The sequence below is a fragment of the Carassius carassius genome, chromosome 34, assembly GCF_963082965.1.
Source record: "Carassius carassius chromosome 34, fCarCar2.1, whole genome shotgun sequence".
Classification (NCBI taxonomy): Eukaryota; Metazoa; Chordata; class Actinopteri; order Cypriniformes; family Cyprinidae; genus Carassius; species Carassius carassius.
In genome coordinates, this window is record NC_081788.1 from 13,728,436 (window position 1) to 13,744,999 (window position 16,564).

General features: G+C 37.1%; 1 protein-coding gene across 1 annotated transcript in view; it reads left to right on the forward strand.

Annotated features, from left to right (window-relative positions):
* The window catches only part of LOC132114431 (LIM/homeobox protein LMX-1.2), a 60,541-nt gene extending 48,509 nt beyond the window's left edge, over positions 1-12,032 (forward strand). The window contains exons 4-9 of the mRNA XM_059522547.1: positions 2,517-2,749; positions 4,540-4,715; positions 5,628-5,705; positions 6,177-6,243; positions 9,293-9,451; positions 10,796-12,032. Of these exons, the coding sequence (XP_059378530.1) occupies positions 2,517-2,749; positions 4,540-4,715; positions 5,628-5,705; positions 6,177-6,243; positions 9,293-9,451; positions 10,796-10,953 (871 nt within the window). The 3' untranslated portion in view covers positions 10,954-12,032. The remainder of the gene's footprint in view (positions 1-2,516; positions 2,750-4,539; positions 4,716-5,627; positions 5,706-6,176; positions 6,244-9,292; positions 9,452-10,795) is intronic.
* Positions 12,033-16,564: the final 4,532 nt, after the last annotated feature.

The window sequence follows — 16,564 nt, forward strand, 5'->3', positions numbered from 1 at the left end:
TGATGGAATGTGCAAAATCATCTTGTTATTGTTACCAACTCATCTTCTTTACAGATGTTTTAAGGATCATATCACAGCGCTGTGGTCTTCATGCCAATAATTACAACCATGCTAATCTTCAGTGCTTGCTCAATACTTAATTTCTGGAGGAAAAATAATTATATTTTCAATTGATTAATGAAAACTGTATGGACGAAATTATGTGAGCAATTGGGAGTAAACACATTAGATCAGGCTGTCTAAACACAAAATGATAAAGGTGTGTTCCACAAAAATATTCCTTCGTCAGATTGGAGAAAGGAGTCAGGTAGATGGATATGCCAACAGTTTAGAAATAATAGTTTTCCACTGGCAAATAAAACATTTATATTATATTACTTATTGTCCCACAATAAATAAAGGATTGTAAACTTATGTACAGCCTGCTAATGCCAGTATCCATATTGTTTACCATATATATATATTAAGTTTTGGAACACCAGTCTGAAAATGTAAATATAAATATAAGCTAAATATAAAATAGATATAAATTTTGATAAAGTAAAATACAGTAATGATTAAAAATGGTCTATAATATGGTACATAAAACCTACAGTATCTACCAATGACTATTTGCCAGTTATTTTCCAACATAAGTAATAATGCTGCTCCATAAATGACAAGGCAGTTCCACTGGATCCCACGTAGGTTTATTCTCATGACATCTCAAAGGACGCCGATAGAAACTCTGACATGCAAAACAACAGTAGTGACAAAAATATCCAGCTATATAAAAATCCAACAAACAGCAATGCAGCTGGTCGTGTGTCCAGCAGGCTGTCATTATCAGTCCCCAATCACCATCTCACAATGGAATTACCATCACAAAACCCACCATATTTACACATATTCATCTGAACTCATATTAACACATATTCATCACTGTCAACCAACCCTGTCCACCATCAACAGAATATGATGATGGGCATTCTCCCTGTCTCTCCCACCCGATGAACAATGCCACAGATGAAATTCAGAGATACGCACTAGCGCAGGAGCAGCTGTCCTACCAGCCAGAGCAAACAAAAAAACCAAGGCTAATAAATCAGCTTTTATGGGCTGGACACTGTCATACACCCGCTTCCTGTAGAGGTGGGCTCCCGCTGAACCTCACAAGATGAGAGCGAGATGGCAAAATCTCTGTCTGTAATGAAACCAAAATGATTTTATCGACACCGTTAGGAGGAAATGAAGGCTGCGGGGGTGACAGCGGTCTGTTATGTAAACAGACATGTATTGTGGCATAGCATATGAATTTAGAGTTTATCTGACAGGAAATCAGTTCACAGCAACAAAGTGCAGATTTTTGCTATTTTAATATTTCATGCAATTTTTTATATTCTATTTTAGGTTGTTGTATATTTACAATATATGTGATTTCATGTGCAGCATTAACCAATCTCTCACGAAAAAAAAAAAAGAAAGAAAGAAATGCAAACAGATTTTAAGCCATCTCTTCCCTAAGAAATAACTTCCCGTTTCAGTAGCATTGTGTGAGTGGCACTGGAGCCTGTCTAATCACTGCAGTGAGCGGGGTAAAGCCAGTGGAGCTGAGGGCCCATGCCGCTGATTTAGGTTTGCTGGTGCGTTGGGTCGAGAGGTGATCCCGTATTTCCTCCCATTGGGTTCTGCTGGAGCGTTGAGGAGTTATCCAGGCTGCATTAACAGATGAGCCAGTGTCAAAGCAGATCACTCAGGGGCTCAACCTCATGCCCCCTGCCCCCTTAATCACCAAACTATGTTGGACAAGCACATGTAAAGACATTCACTGTGCTGTGGTGCCTACTGATGCTTTATCTCTTAAAGAGGTAGTTCTAAAAAAAATAATAATAATGGTTTACACACTGTCATGTCATTTCAAACCTGTATGCTGTTCACAATGAAAGTAGTACAAATATTTGAAAAGTAGATATGATAGAATTGCATTGCCATGAAACATCCTGTAAAAAAATGACAGTAAAGATGGTAATAATAAGCCCTTTGAGCTTTCTTTTTATCAAAGAATCATGAAAAAAAAAAAAAAAAAAATATATATATATATATATATATATTATGGTTTCCACAAAACCATTGTTTTTTAATGATAAGAAATGTTTTTTTTTAAACAGCAAATCAGCATATTAGAAGGATTTCTAAAGGGTCATGTGACACTGATGACTGAAGTAATGGCTGCTAAAAGCTTAGCTTTGCCATCACAGGAATACATATCATTTTAAAATATATACAAATTTAAAACAGCTATTTTAAATTGTAACTCTTTTAGAATGTTTCTGTTTTTACTATATTTTTTTGATCACATACATGCAGCACTTATGAGCATAAAAGTCTTCTTTTTTCAAAACCATTAAAAATCTTCCTGACCCCAAACTTTTGAACAGTAGTGTCGGTTTAGAGCTAAATGTGGACTTTCTTTGTGTCTTTCTAGACAGATATTTTTCAAGCGTTTACACATTTCTCTCTTTCTCTTTGTGACTCAGGTTATTTGCGACCAAATGCAGCGGGTGCCTGGAGAAAATTGCCCCCACGGAGTTTGTTATGCGGGCGCTTGAGTGCGTGTACCACCTCAACTGTTTCTGCTGCTGTGTGTGTGACCGACAGCTTAGGAAAGGGGATGAATTTGTACTGAAGGACGGACAGCTGCTGTGCAAGAATGACTACGAAAGGGAGAAAGACCTGCTCGGCTCTGTCAGTCCTGATGACTCCGATTCAGGTATGAATACAGACTAATCTATACACCACAGACCATGCTGCCAGTGTATTCATGAACATATTATTAGGGAAGATATCAGAAGGCTTTCTTTGCTCTACAAAACAGAGAAGAAGATATTGAAGAACTGTTTTTGTTCATACAATGAATGCCAAAACAACACTGACTTTCATTGTATGGACAGAAAACACTAAGACCGTTCTGTTTTACATGAGTCAAAAGAAAGGGAAGAATATGCACAGAAATGTAGAATATGACCCCTTTAATCAACAGTAAATAGAGGAAGAGCGGTTCTTACAAAGAGAAGCCACACTGTGCTGTCTGATGTGGCCAAGTTAAGTTGCTGGAAAAAAGAAGAGTGTGTGTGAGTGAAAAGTTGAATGTGTGTGAGTGAAAAGAGAGATTTCAGGCCCTGCTCACTTCTTGTCAGCCCTTTGGACTCCATTTCCCTCACTTCACTGTAATGAGGCATCTAACCAAGCCTCACTTCTACCAATCCCCCTGTGGATTTCCTTTAAACGCGCACACATGCACACAGCCCACTCTCTCAAACACTGAGAAGTTTGTCAGATGCTTCAGCAAGACCGTCAACTTTCTGTGATGTTTGTCTCTTTCCTATTCTTTGTTTATAAGTTTTAGGTTTATAAGTTGACCTGAACGCAAGAAGTGAAGTGTAATGGCAAGGAATTTAGTTTGCAGCACACCACACCACTGACATTAAAAGAGATCAGAAACAGATGAGAGAGAGGACCGAATCAGCCCATCATGTTTGTATCTCCTGCTGATCACTTAATAAGGCCAAACCATTCGCAGGCTTAATCGCCAGAGACGTTCACTGCTGATGCCACAAAAGCCACTAGTGCCAAATTGCAGAAGCCCTTAATCTCGAAAAACAGTCACGCTGGGAACGTGCCCATTTGGGTTTTTAACTTTTGAACCAGGCCACATTATGGAGTTTGGCACCTTTTTTTTAATTACTATTATTATTCTATTAAACACAAGCTGATGTGGCTTATTGGATGAAACCTCCACCCACTGAACAATAAAGCCAATCCCCCGTCTGACTATAATAATTACAGTAGGAAAGCCAGGAGCCATTTTGTGAATATGGCACATTAGCTGGACCTACTGAGAGAGATTATCACGACACAGGGCAGGCTTGATTAACCCGCCCGAGGATCACCTTAGACTAATTGAGACACTTTGATTAGTTCATATGAACAGGCAGTGTAAATTTTGTGATATGAGGCGAGATATTGAACTTTATGGATTGGCGAGCTTAAATTCTGCTCAGGTAGATTAATTTGTACAGCCGTTTTTTGTCCAAGTGTTCTTTTTGCAAGCATGTACACTCTTTGAATTTGTGGTTTTGCTATCTTTTTCACTTCCCCTGGATATTAGACCTCATTTCCCATATGTAGTCCACTTTCATACCTTTCCCAATACGTTGCATCCGCTATGTGTTGGATTCTTATCAAAGATTTATATAGTGTAAAACAGCCAAAGCCGTGCGCTATTAATTTTAAATGACAAAATGTCCAGTCCAATGACAAATTCACATACTTTACAGTCAGAGTTGCCGTTTTGCAGTGGATGTGGCCCACTCATGCACTAATAAATTGATAACAAGAGTATTAAAACCACATGTGTCTCCTTTCATTATGGATGCACTGTGACTGAATCTCCTAAAATTGAAAAGAAAAAAAACAGTGATTTATCATTAGGTTGTCTAAAAAGTTGCAGAGTTTTAAAAGTAAGTACTGATTCCTGTGAATGATGGATTTTTTTTCCAGAGAAAAGTGAAGATGAGGAGTTGGATATCAAGAAGGAGAAGGGCTCAGGAGGAACTGGGAAGGGAGATGATGGGAAAGACCCAAGAAGACCCAAGCGACCACGTACCATCCTTACCACACAACAGAGACGTGCATTCAAAGCGTCCTTCGAGGTTTCTTCCAAACCCTGCCGGAAGGTGAGTTCCTCTAGATATCAGTTTCCTCAATCTCTTAAGCACCATCTTTCTATAGGAGTCATTTGTAACTGAGAGAAAATAAAATAGGGAATTATGAGATGTAGTTTAAAATATGTTATAGTGGCACATTGTGGGATATAAATTTGCAGCTGTGATATCATAATCATCTTGAAATAATGTTTCAGCAAGATATGAAATTACAATAAATGGCACAATTGCTTGATATAAAGTCACACTGTAATATAAAGTCACATCGTGAGATATAAAGCCACAAGTACAAGAAATAAAGTTGTAATTGTGAGAAATGTTATTACAAAATTGCATGAAATGAAATCACAGTTGTGGGAAATATAGTCACAGTTATGAAATATCAAGTTGCAATTATTTGAAATAAAATGAGAAAAAAAGTCACAATTACACAAATAAGATATGCAGTTGCAATTTCAAGATGTAAAGACACAATGTAACAGAGATAGTCACAATTACAATGAATAAAGCCTGTTACAAGTTGCAGTTAACATCGCATTTGTGAAATAATATGAAGGTGCAATTGAGATTTGAAACACTGTAACATTGTCACTGTAACATTGTGACAATAAAATTGCAATTGTGAGCAATAGTCCCAATTATGTTAGTTTTGAGATATGAAGTTGAAATTGTGAAATGTGAAATCACATTTATAAATTAACAAGGAAAAGTAGCAACTTCCAATATGAGGTTGCAATTGTGAGGTAAAAATTTTTTGAACATCAATTTAGTTCTAAGAAATATATTTTGAATTAAACCACAATAATGAGAAAAAAATAAATAAATCAGATGTCAGTTAGTTAACACTCTAATATGGAAATGGGATTCCATATATTACACAGACTCTTTACTAAAGAAACAAATAATTTTTGTTGTATAATCTAGGTAAGAGAGACGCTGGCTGCAGAGACGGGCTTGAGTGTTCGCGTCGTTCAAGTGTGGTTCCAGAACCAAAGAGCTAAGGTGAGTCCAGACCCTGTACATTACCTTATTAATCATCCAGTATTACCCACACAAACCTGATAATGTACATCCAAGGACCAGATAACACAACAATTTTTAAGTAATCCTCCAACAATTCACAAAACTCCTCGCAGCCGCTGCCAAAATGGAAAAAGCAAGCAAGGCTCAAGACAGCAAATCTCAGTCGCTATCTGCCTGAAGCTTAACCTCTCGACGCATTCCACAAAAAACTCCCCAAGAGTTTGAGAGAGATGTTCTCACATCCATCCTGCTCTTACGTTAGCGTCTGAAACCCACCTCAGAGCCCTGATTTTATCTTCAAAAGGCTGTGGATAATATAATGCAGCCAGATCAAGCTTGGCGTAGTTCAAGCAGAGGTGAACAACAAGGAGCATCTCTCTTTAGATAGGCGAGAGTTGGTCTGGGGAGTCGCAAAGTTTTCTGATTGTGCTTTTATCGTTATTTTTTCAGATGAAAAAGTTGGCGCGGAGACAGCAACAGCAACAGGAGCAGCAGAACTCCCAAAGGCTGGGCCAAGGTAAAATGTCCTGACATGAACCTGAAGGCATCCACATCAGTCCGAAATTTGACCTTTAAGATGGAAATCAACATGAATGAATAGCATCTATCTCCAATTTGTGTTTTTTGTGCTTTCAGAATTCTGTGGAGTTTTATTAAATGTTTAAATGCAGCTGAGAATACTACAGTCAGATTAGCCAAAACATTTACTACTTGTAGAAAAACTAAATTCAATTTTGCAGAAATTGTATAGGTTTTCTGCATATTTTTCAGGCATAGATTCCATGTGGGATGGAATGGTCAAAGTTAAATTTTTTAAAGAATATCTAAGGGTTGAAAGTGAGGTATCCCTCCCGACCACCTTCCACATCACCCCTTTTGGTGTGAGTCATGTCCACCCTCTCAAAAACAGGGCGAGCGACACGGGTGATGACCCCTGGTCGAAGAACGAGTGCAGCTCTTCTGTCAGGGAGGAAGTGTGGAGGTGGATGAATTCATTTACAACATAAGCACATTGAAGTTGCCTCCACTTTGACCGATCCACCCACCCTGTTTCCTCCTTTGCTGGAACTTAATGTCTCAAGTTGCCATTCAGCCAGGTGCAAAGGATGAGCCATGCATTGAGTTCACGGCCTTCACATTTATAAGACAATCTGTTTCTGGTCATGCTTGGCGACATTTCATGTGTCAATACAATTTTTTAGGCAAATTTTTCATTTGAGAGTGTTAAAGAGCTAATCCGTCAAGTAGCGTCTTTTTTCGACAGTTAATATGTTGCTGAGACGAGCTTCTGTAACAGATGAGTTTGGATGAGACTGTCTGGAAAAAAGAAATGTGAAGAATATTATTCCAAGCTCTACGGAGGAGGACAAATGTTTCCTCTACAGCTCAAGAGTCTTAATTCCTGTACAAATATTTGTTGTAAGGCAGTGGAGTCCATTCCTCCATCAGTCATATTTATTTCTTCGCTCTGTGCGTTTGTCTTTAGAGACTGTGGAAATAACCAGAAAGCAGTTTAAATACAGAGAACACATTTTGTGTTAGATAAAAATACTTTTACTTAAGGGTAAATTTAAAAAAATCGAAAACATTTAATTCCTAATATTTTGTATGTATGTGGGTAATGACATTGCTTAATACAGACCTGGAATTTATAGTACATTGTCTATTTACATTTTAAATCCTTTAAGCAATATATAAAAGTATTTTTTTTTTGTTGTACTTCCTAAAGCTGCATTTTAATAATCAAACATGTTAATCATATTGAATATAATATTGCTTAATACATTTAAGACCTGTTAGCATTTTTGATTTACATTTTAAATCCTTAAAAAGACATATGAACACATTTTTTTGTTGTTTGAGATGAGCTATTCTTCCTATCTTTATTTTGTGGAAAACTGAGGGTTTATACTGACATTTTATTGCCGAACAGAACCCCTTGTGCCTGCTCTCCTGCAAAGCCATAATACAAGCGATCATTGAATCATCTTCAGCGATAAAGGACAAGCAATAATATTTTTATTTTATAGACCGATGTTGGACTATTCTCACGATGCATTCATTTATGGAGCTTTGACTCGGCTGTGTAGAGCAAAAAAAAAAAAAAATCAATGTTGAACATCAGAAGTGTAAAGTTATCACACTGACACTAGTTTCTCTCTGTTTGCTTCAGCACTTTTGTGGCCTTTGGCTGTGTGACTTTTAATGGGATAATTCAAGTCAGATAGTGATCCATCTTTGGTCATGAACCTTACCCTTCATGAACCAATAGAAATGTTTTCTCAGAGAAATGAAAGAAAATGATAGGTCGATGGAAACACTCTAGAGAGACAGGTGTAGATGAACTATTCTGGTGGTCTGAGATATTGAGAAGTCTTGTGAAGTCAGACTCCCCTTTGGGAAATACCTTAGCGGTCTCGAGTAGTCCATGATGTCATGAATCATGAAATTGGGCTGGAATATGTCATCCAATGGAGCCCCACGGTTAATACATTGTTATATTTGTTATCGTAAATCCTATCTGTCTTGGTTATAAGTGTCAGCTGTCCAGTAGTTTCAGCTATGGGGCCAGTGATTGGTGTGAAAAAACATTCTAGAAAAGACTTTGCTGCGTCATGTTGTTTTAAAAGTTTTAATGCTACCTTACAACTTTATGTATTTGGGTCAGTGGAAGAAAAAAGAATTATATAAAAAAAACGACAAGCTCATAAACACTTTGTGGATGGTCATGAAAACATTTATTCACTAAAGAGTTTCAATTAAAAGGATCAATGTTTAATGAGGAAATTGTGTTGTAAATATCTGAAATTATATAAAATATCAGTGTTCCTGTAGCTCAATTGGTAGAGCATTGTGCTATCAAGCGCAAGGTTGGAGGATAGATTCCTCGGGAACACATGATAGGTAAAAATGAATAGCCTGAATGCAAATAAGTCGCTTTGGATAAAAGCGTCTGCTAAATGCATAATTTTTTATTTAAATTATTTGTATTGATTCAGTTATTGTTTATTAATTTATTTTTGTGGGTTTTTAAAAAAAAATTATGATAGTCAGTTACTTGATGGTAAAACTCAACATCAGATGTCTTTGCATCAGAGTAGGAGATGTAATGGAAACTTGTGGAAGCCTGTAGAAATGAATCGCAGACATCTTTCTTTGCGAGAGCTCACCACTCAAAAGCAGAGGGCTGAGATGGTGGGCTCCAGACTGGAAGCCACAAGAGTCATTCCTAGCCCTCAGCATTGTGTATGACTCATAGAGTACTGCCCTATAGGGCTGGTGTCACTGCGTCTTCTCCCGCTACAGAAGAAGAGTGTTTCTTGTTTGTTGGTTTTCGTGAAATTCAACTTGATTTCAAGGGCAGATACCAGACCCAGCCTTGATTTTAGGAGAAACCCAATCCACTAGAAAGAACAATTCTTACTAAACGAAGCATTAATGTTTTGCATTATGTACAGTTGTTAAAGTAACTATGCTTTCCAGTTCACAGAGATGATGTAAGTCGTCCCTACCATGAGAATATCTCAAAGGCTGATCAACATCTACTTTTTTTTCTCCCATTCCAGAGGTGATGTCCAATCGGATGGAGGGAATGATGAACTCCTACACACCACTGGCTCAAGCCCAGCAACAGATGGTTGCTATGGAAAATGGTTACAGCACCGATCCCTTCCAGCAGGGCCTCACCCCTCCTCAAATGCCCGGTGACCACATGAACCCATATGGTGAGCATCAACCCATGAGCTCTGTCATGTTTGCTCCCTGAAGCTGGGGCTTGTGTTTGGACCACAAAGTTCACAGAATGCAACCATACCACTGTTCTTTCCTCATGAGATTACACAAACGCACCACTTTATTTTGAAGTTTTCCTTCCAAATGAATTCAGTGTGTTTCAAAACCATACTTGCCTCAACCACTGTTCCCAGAGCTACCCGTTTGGTTTATTTGCCCGGGTCTCATACGGATTAATGGTGTAGTCTGTTATGCTGTGTGACACTATCTATTGGATTTTTGTTAAAGAGCCGAACGATGATCTGTGGTGCGCCATGTAAAACAACAATGGTTAACCATGATGACTAATGCACAAAGTGCCAAGGGAAGCATCCATGTGTCTGCAAGCAAAACAAAACACTGAGCAAAACCAGAGAGTTTGCCACATTTGTCAACATTTGGTAGAAAGTTTGGGTAGAAAGCGAACTATAATTCCTCAGCATGACATTGTTTCTGCACAATTCCAGTTGTTCTCAATATTATTGACGTTAACTTCAAACATTAGCCATATAAATCTGGAGACATCGGTCACAGGCAGCCTAAGAACAGGTCCCAAGTGTCTTGTCATTCGTTCTCCTGAATGGCAAGGCCCAAATCCCCGGTCTCATCACACTCCAGCTTGGATTTTATGGGAGAACAGCAGGGACAGACAACATTGCCAGCTCATTAAAAACCCATAGCCCATCAACCTGTCACTGTCTTTCAGAATGGTGTCATTAAGTACTGGAAAGCGTATTACACCTAACTGTGCCCACAAGGAAAATGATAGAACGAGAAGATTAGCTCAGAAGTAAACATTTGCTATTAGCTCGGTTGTTAGTGAGAAACCATTTTGTTTAACAATATCCGATTGCATGGAATGTGGGATCCCATACAAATACATAATTGAACAGTCATTAATTTTCTGTTGTTTTTGTGAAGATTGATAGATTTATATAAGGGTCTGAGATAATCATTATTTAATCATACAATTTTTTTCTTGAAAATGATTATGTCTCATATATATATATATATATATATATATATATATATATATGTGTGTGTGTGTGTGTGTGTGTGTGTGTGTGTGTGTGTGTGCGCGTGCGTGTGTGAGAGGCTTTATTTTCTTCATCATGTTATTGACTTGCCACACAAATATATCACAATTCATTTTTTATACAGAAATGAAAAACATGATCATAATAATAACATATGTATTTAGATCACTGTATATTTGAGTGTTACTTTTAATGTATTTTTGAATAAATCAAAGAATTCAGACAAACATCATACTGACCATCTCTTTTCTCTTACAACAGGAAATGACTCGATATTCCATGACATTGATAGTGACACTTCACTGACCAGCCTTAGTGACTGCTTCATGGCCTCGTCCGAGGCGGGCTCAATGCAAGCGAGAGTGGGGAATCCCATCGACCGACTCTATTCCATGCAGAGCTCTTACTTTGCTTCATGAAAACCTAAACTGACAGGGAAAGGAAAAAGTGGGTCACTTCGCTGCAGCTCACTTAGTCAGATGGTGCTTATCAAGGAAATACAACAGAATCGTCAACAAAGATGAAAGATCTTAGACAAACAGGCAAAAACAGAAAAGACAAGTAAACTCGAAGACTTACGTCCTTATATCTCTGCAGTGAAGCACCAGCTCTGAACGCCCAGGCGCCTGAGGCTAAGATTTTTTTCTAGGTACTTGTAGATTGTTTGTACACGACTTTCTCAGAAGTAGCATTTCATCTTATCCTCAAAAAGAGTATTGATGTACAGTTTGACGTCACTGAAGCATCAAGCCTCGACTTATGATTTCCTGCCAGGAGAGGTGGAAGATCAAGACACAAAGCTCATAATGCATGAATCCATATCTTTGTGATTGTTACATAAAAATAAAAAAAGTAAAAATAAAAATTTATAAAAAAATCTTGTGTTGTTCAGATGCTGAAAATGTGATGTTTGGACTCATAATTTCCTCATTTTCATTATGTTCAGCATTGCATTTTTTCACTTTGATAGGTTAGCCCTCTGAAAGATGATGTAGAAAAGCATAGAGGCGGAGATATGTATAGTGTATCTGCATTTGTAAGTATGTTAGTGCGTGTGAGTGTGTGTATGTGTGAGTTCCAGTGTCCTTACCTGTGTGGTTGTATGAGTGTGTGTCTGTGCGATGGTAAGATACTGTCATTGAAAGTTTGAACCGTGTGTATATATACTTTTCCCAAACAAATCAGTTGTGCATGTTAAAAATGGAGATCATTCTATTTATTTAACTAAAACATGCCTTTGAAGGTACTTAAGAAACTGAAAAGCTTTATTTAAAAAGGAGAAAATCATGTTTAAGTAGCTGAAGCATTAATTTCACACCACAGTTGTATGTCTTTTAATTAGAAAAATGTATCTTTATTCCAGCAATGTGCATCTGCAAAAAAAATTGCTATTTATTTGTTTCAGCCCTGACATTACCGGAAAATGCATTTCCAAATGCGAATATTGCTAATTTGCCAAAGTCTGTTGGTACAATGAATAAAGTCCTTTTCTCCTTGATTGTGTAGCTTCCACAAGACTATTTGAGTACATTGTTTATTATTTACATAATGTAAATGTTTCATTTTCTTCTCTTTTGGTTAGTAATGTTTTTTTATTTATTTATTTATTTTTATTTTAAGATTTACAAAAGATTTTTTTTCCTTAAACACGTAATGGAAACAGGGTTATTATTGTTAACTAAAACTAAAACCATTAAAACATTATTAAACATTATTTAAAATAAAATAAAATATAAAAAACTTACTTATTTCATCTTGTTGCTAATGCAATATTTCAAATTTTTGTTTGAAGTAGCGATGTAACAAATAACTAATTAATAACACTTAAAAACTATAGACTATAAACTATAGACATATTTTAGCAAAAACAAAAAAAAAAAAAACTATAATAGTGTACCAGTTATGTTAAAATAACATTGTATGGAAGCACCACCTTACTTGTAAATTATTTTTGCACTATTCTTATTTTTCATCATTTGTATTCTTATTTATATTTTAAATAAGTAGTGTTTTTATTAATTGAATAATATCTATTAAAGGGTTAGTTCACCAGAGAATAAAAATTCATCCATCTTCAACTCAGCCTCGAAGCATCCGAGGTGTGTGTGACTTTCCTCTTTCAGAATAATCCAATCAAAGTTGTATTAAAAATTGTCCTTGCTCTTCCAAGCCTTTCAGTGGGAGTAAGCAGGTGTTTGTTGTCAACTGTTCAGAAGATGTGAAATAAAGTGTGCCCATCTGTAATAAAATGTCCCTCATACGGCTCCGGGGTGAATAAAGCCCCCCTGTAGCAAATCCATGTGTTTTTGTAAGATAAATATCCAGATTTCAAACATAATAAACACTTTTTTTATTCTTCTTCTGCTGACTGTTGGGAACCGGAAGATGTGCAGGCAGAAGAGGGAAGACGTATGTGTCGCGCGCACCTCTGAGAAATGTAGGAGCAAAGGAAACTAAGTTTCCTTAATTTAGCAAAGGAAAACCAGTCTCCTCTTCGATTATTTCGAAATCCTCCGTCATTTTTCTTTACAAATCCTGGTTTTGTGCTTCTAATTTGTGACCAGCGTTTTGTTTTGTTCTCTCTCCACACTCGTCACTAACCACGCAGCGCTGACGAACTACAACATCCACCTGCACATCTTCCAGTTCCCAACAGTCAGCAGAAGTGAGTGTTTATTATGTTTGAAATCTGGATATTTATCTTACAAAAATGCATGGATTCGCTACAGGGGGGCTTTATTCACCCCCCGGAGCCGTGTGAGGGATGTTTTATTACAGATGGGCACATTATTTCACGTCTTCTGAACAGTTGACAACAAACACCCGCTTACCCCCTTCTGAAAGGCTTGGAAAAGCAAGGACAATTTTTTATATAACTTTGATTGGAATATTCTGAGAGAGGAAAGTCACATACAACTTGGATGCTTCGAGGGTGAGTAGAAGATGGACGAATTTTCATTCTCGGGTTAACTAGCACTTTAAGTGATAAACATAGAACTTAATAAATAATAATAAATACAATTATTTAATATTGATTAAAACTTTACAATAATGATAATTTATTAACTAAGATGAACAAACAATCAACAATACATTTATTACAGTATTTATTAATCTTTGTTAAAGTTAGTTAATGAAAATATTCATCAATATTCAACAATATTCAAAATGTTCATTGTTCATGTTAATTCACAGTGCATTAACTAATGTTAACAAGCACAACTTTTGATTTTAATAATGCATTAGTTCATGTTGAAATTAACCTTAACTAAGCTGTAAAAGTATTGTTCATTCTTAGTTCATGTTAACTAAAGTAGTTAATAAACCTTATTGTGGTGTTACCGTACTGATGCATACACTAAGCATAAAAAGTATAATATACAAAAAGTAAATTATACAACTAAAATATTAATAACATATACAAACTAAACAAAAAAGCATAATGGTGCACACATTTTAATGTATATTCCATCTGTCACACATGCCTAATTATGAAGCCCTGAGTGGACGTTTTCTATGAAGTCAATGTGTTTACCGGAGGATATAATTTGTCTTCTTACAACAATAGGTTTTGAGTTACTGGAGATGGGAACAAAGCTTTGTGAGCATGAGTCACACGTGTTCTCTAGTGTCACACAATCACGCATTACATGCCACTCACTGAGCTCATGCATGTGTGTTGGTACAGCAGTGGGAGCTTTTGCTTTCCAAGTCGCGGAGGCCGTAAATTAATCCAGCACAGGTTTAGATACCTCAGCAGGCAGAGGCCTGGAGGCCAGATCTAGCACTATCACTGCAAGTCGGTCCTCTCTGAAGATCAGGTGGTGCTATATCTTTCCTCTTATCTCGCTCTCATCTGCCATCACAGGTGTTAGTAGGTGTGGTTGTTCATCTAGTCTCTGTCAGAGCAGGTCTTATCAGCAGATCCACAGCAGGAACCCCGCCAAGCCTGCATCTACAGTAACAATGAAGCTCCACGCATTCAAAGAAGGGGGAAATGGGTGGCACTCTGTTCGACCCATTGACCTCAGCGTGGCTTCCTCTGGAAATGCATTTCTGTCATTCCTTTCGATACTGACCACCCACTTTTACTCAGAACTTTAATCAATAAGTAGTGTAATCAATTATTTGAGAATTCAGATGTGCTAGGACATGAATTGGATCTCAGGTTACGTCCACATTAATCCGGGTACATCTTTTCTCTATGCTTTGGCCTTTTGTCCACACTGAGACAGATGCTCTCCCAACTGGAGTAATTGTAGTATTTACTGTGAAAAACGCAATTTTAGTCATGTGAGGCATATTGTACCCACATATGGTTGTACCAGCATTGTATACTTTGTACAAACTTCACATTCAATCTTCCTGGAATGATGTCGCAATAGCTGTCCTGCAGCAAAAGATGATTCAAGACTGCGTTTTAGTAACATTTCGAATCAACAAAATCTGACAACAATAGCATCAAATTTACTTTTTTTTTTTTATAAACTGTAATATTCAGGCTGGTCTAGTTAACTTCACATGTGTATTCTACAGAAGAAACAAACACTATCAAAAAGATAACTGACTCTTTTAAATTCACGATATGATGGAAGTGGCAAACCTTTCCTTCTGTGACAAACATCCATGTAAAACGAATTATTGAAAAGAAAAAATGTAGAACAGGGACTTGGGTCAATCTGTCGATTGTTGATTAGATAGAGGCAGATGTGAGTGTGAAGAGTGAATAAATTAATAAATGAAACATGATAAACTGCATGAAATGCATGCCATTACATTAGGATCAATAAAAAGCATTTAGTAAACTTTAAAGTGCCATTTCATTGTGACTTTAAGTGAAATGAGGCACATTCATTCCTCCTGTATTTCCATGGTTTCTCTCATTAATTTTACAAGAGTGATTCATCAGCCTGTATATGTTTCTGGTACATCAGATCAACAAAGCATTCAAAGCTAGGTTATATTAATGATTCATTTGTGGTTCAGTCCTCATCTGACAATAATTTAGTAGTTAAAAATGAATTTAGATAATGTCCCCTCAGGCATCTGAGTGAAGATGTGCATCATATGTGAGTGTTCTGAGCGAGTGACACACTACTTCAGGTGAGACTGTGTTTACAGTAAACCTATAGGAAGAGGGGCCATATATTAATAATGAATAAAAAATAATAATAATAAAAAGAAAAAGCTGAACTGCATTATTAGAACTGAACTCTTCAGTAAACTATGTGGAAGTCCTGGACAGAGCTTTAAAACAGGGTTCCACTTTCTCTTTCACTTTTTACGATTTCACATGCATGTTTTTGTTTGTAAATGTTTAGACTAAAAGGTTGAAGCCATTGTTTATGTTCACGGTTAATATTCTTTATCTGGTATACATGACTGATTTGTGAAATTGAAATGTTTCCTCTTGCCATAATATAGCCACTGCTGCTGATATGGCGTTAAATCATAAATATTCTTTGTTTGCATGCACATTTCCACACAAAATCCTACATTGTCACAGGTATCACTATGGGGAGCATGGGCCACCCTCTAATCAGAAACACAAAACCTCAGACCCACTCAGCTCATATGTCAGAAATTAGAGTGTAGCTAATTGTGTCCAAACAGAGAGTGAACTGAGGTGAATGCAGGTCTGACTGACTGACCAGAGAGTGATTCATACACCTCCACAGAATACTTAAGATAGGACAAATGGGGTGGCCCAAGTAGACAAACATCTCCACTGTAATATGAGCAAAGACACACACACACACACACACACACACACACACACACTGAAGTAGACAGCAGTAGTTTAACCAGTCGACTTTTCACACATTCTCTCTTCAGCTGCCCTGGCTTCACATAGGAAATTATTAGCCTTGCGACAATATTTTTGTTAAATTAACTCATTGCCTATTTTCAACGTGTGAAACAGCAATGCGCCTATATCACCTCTATATCCTCCATCCCAGTGTTGGTGCCATTCTCATCAAAATACTGGTCATGAGAAAGGTGTGCCTTAGTTTGTTGATTCAGTTTATT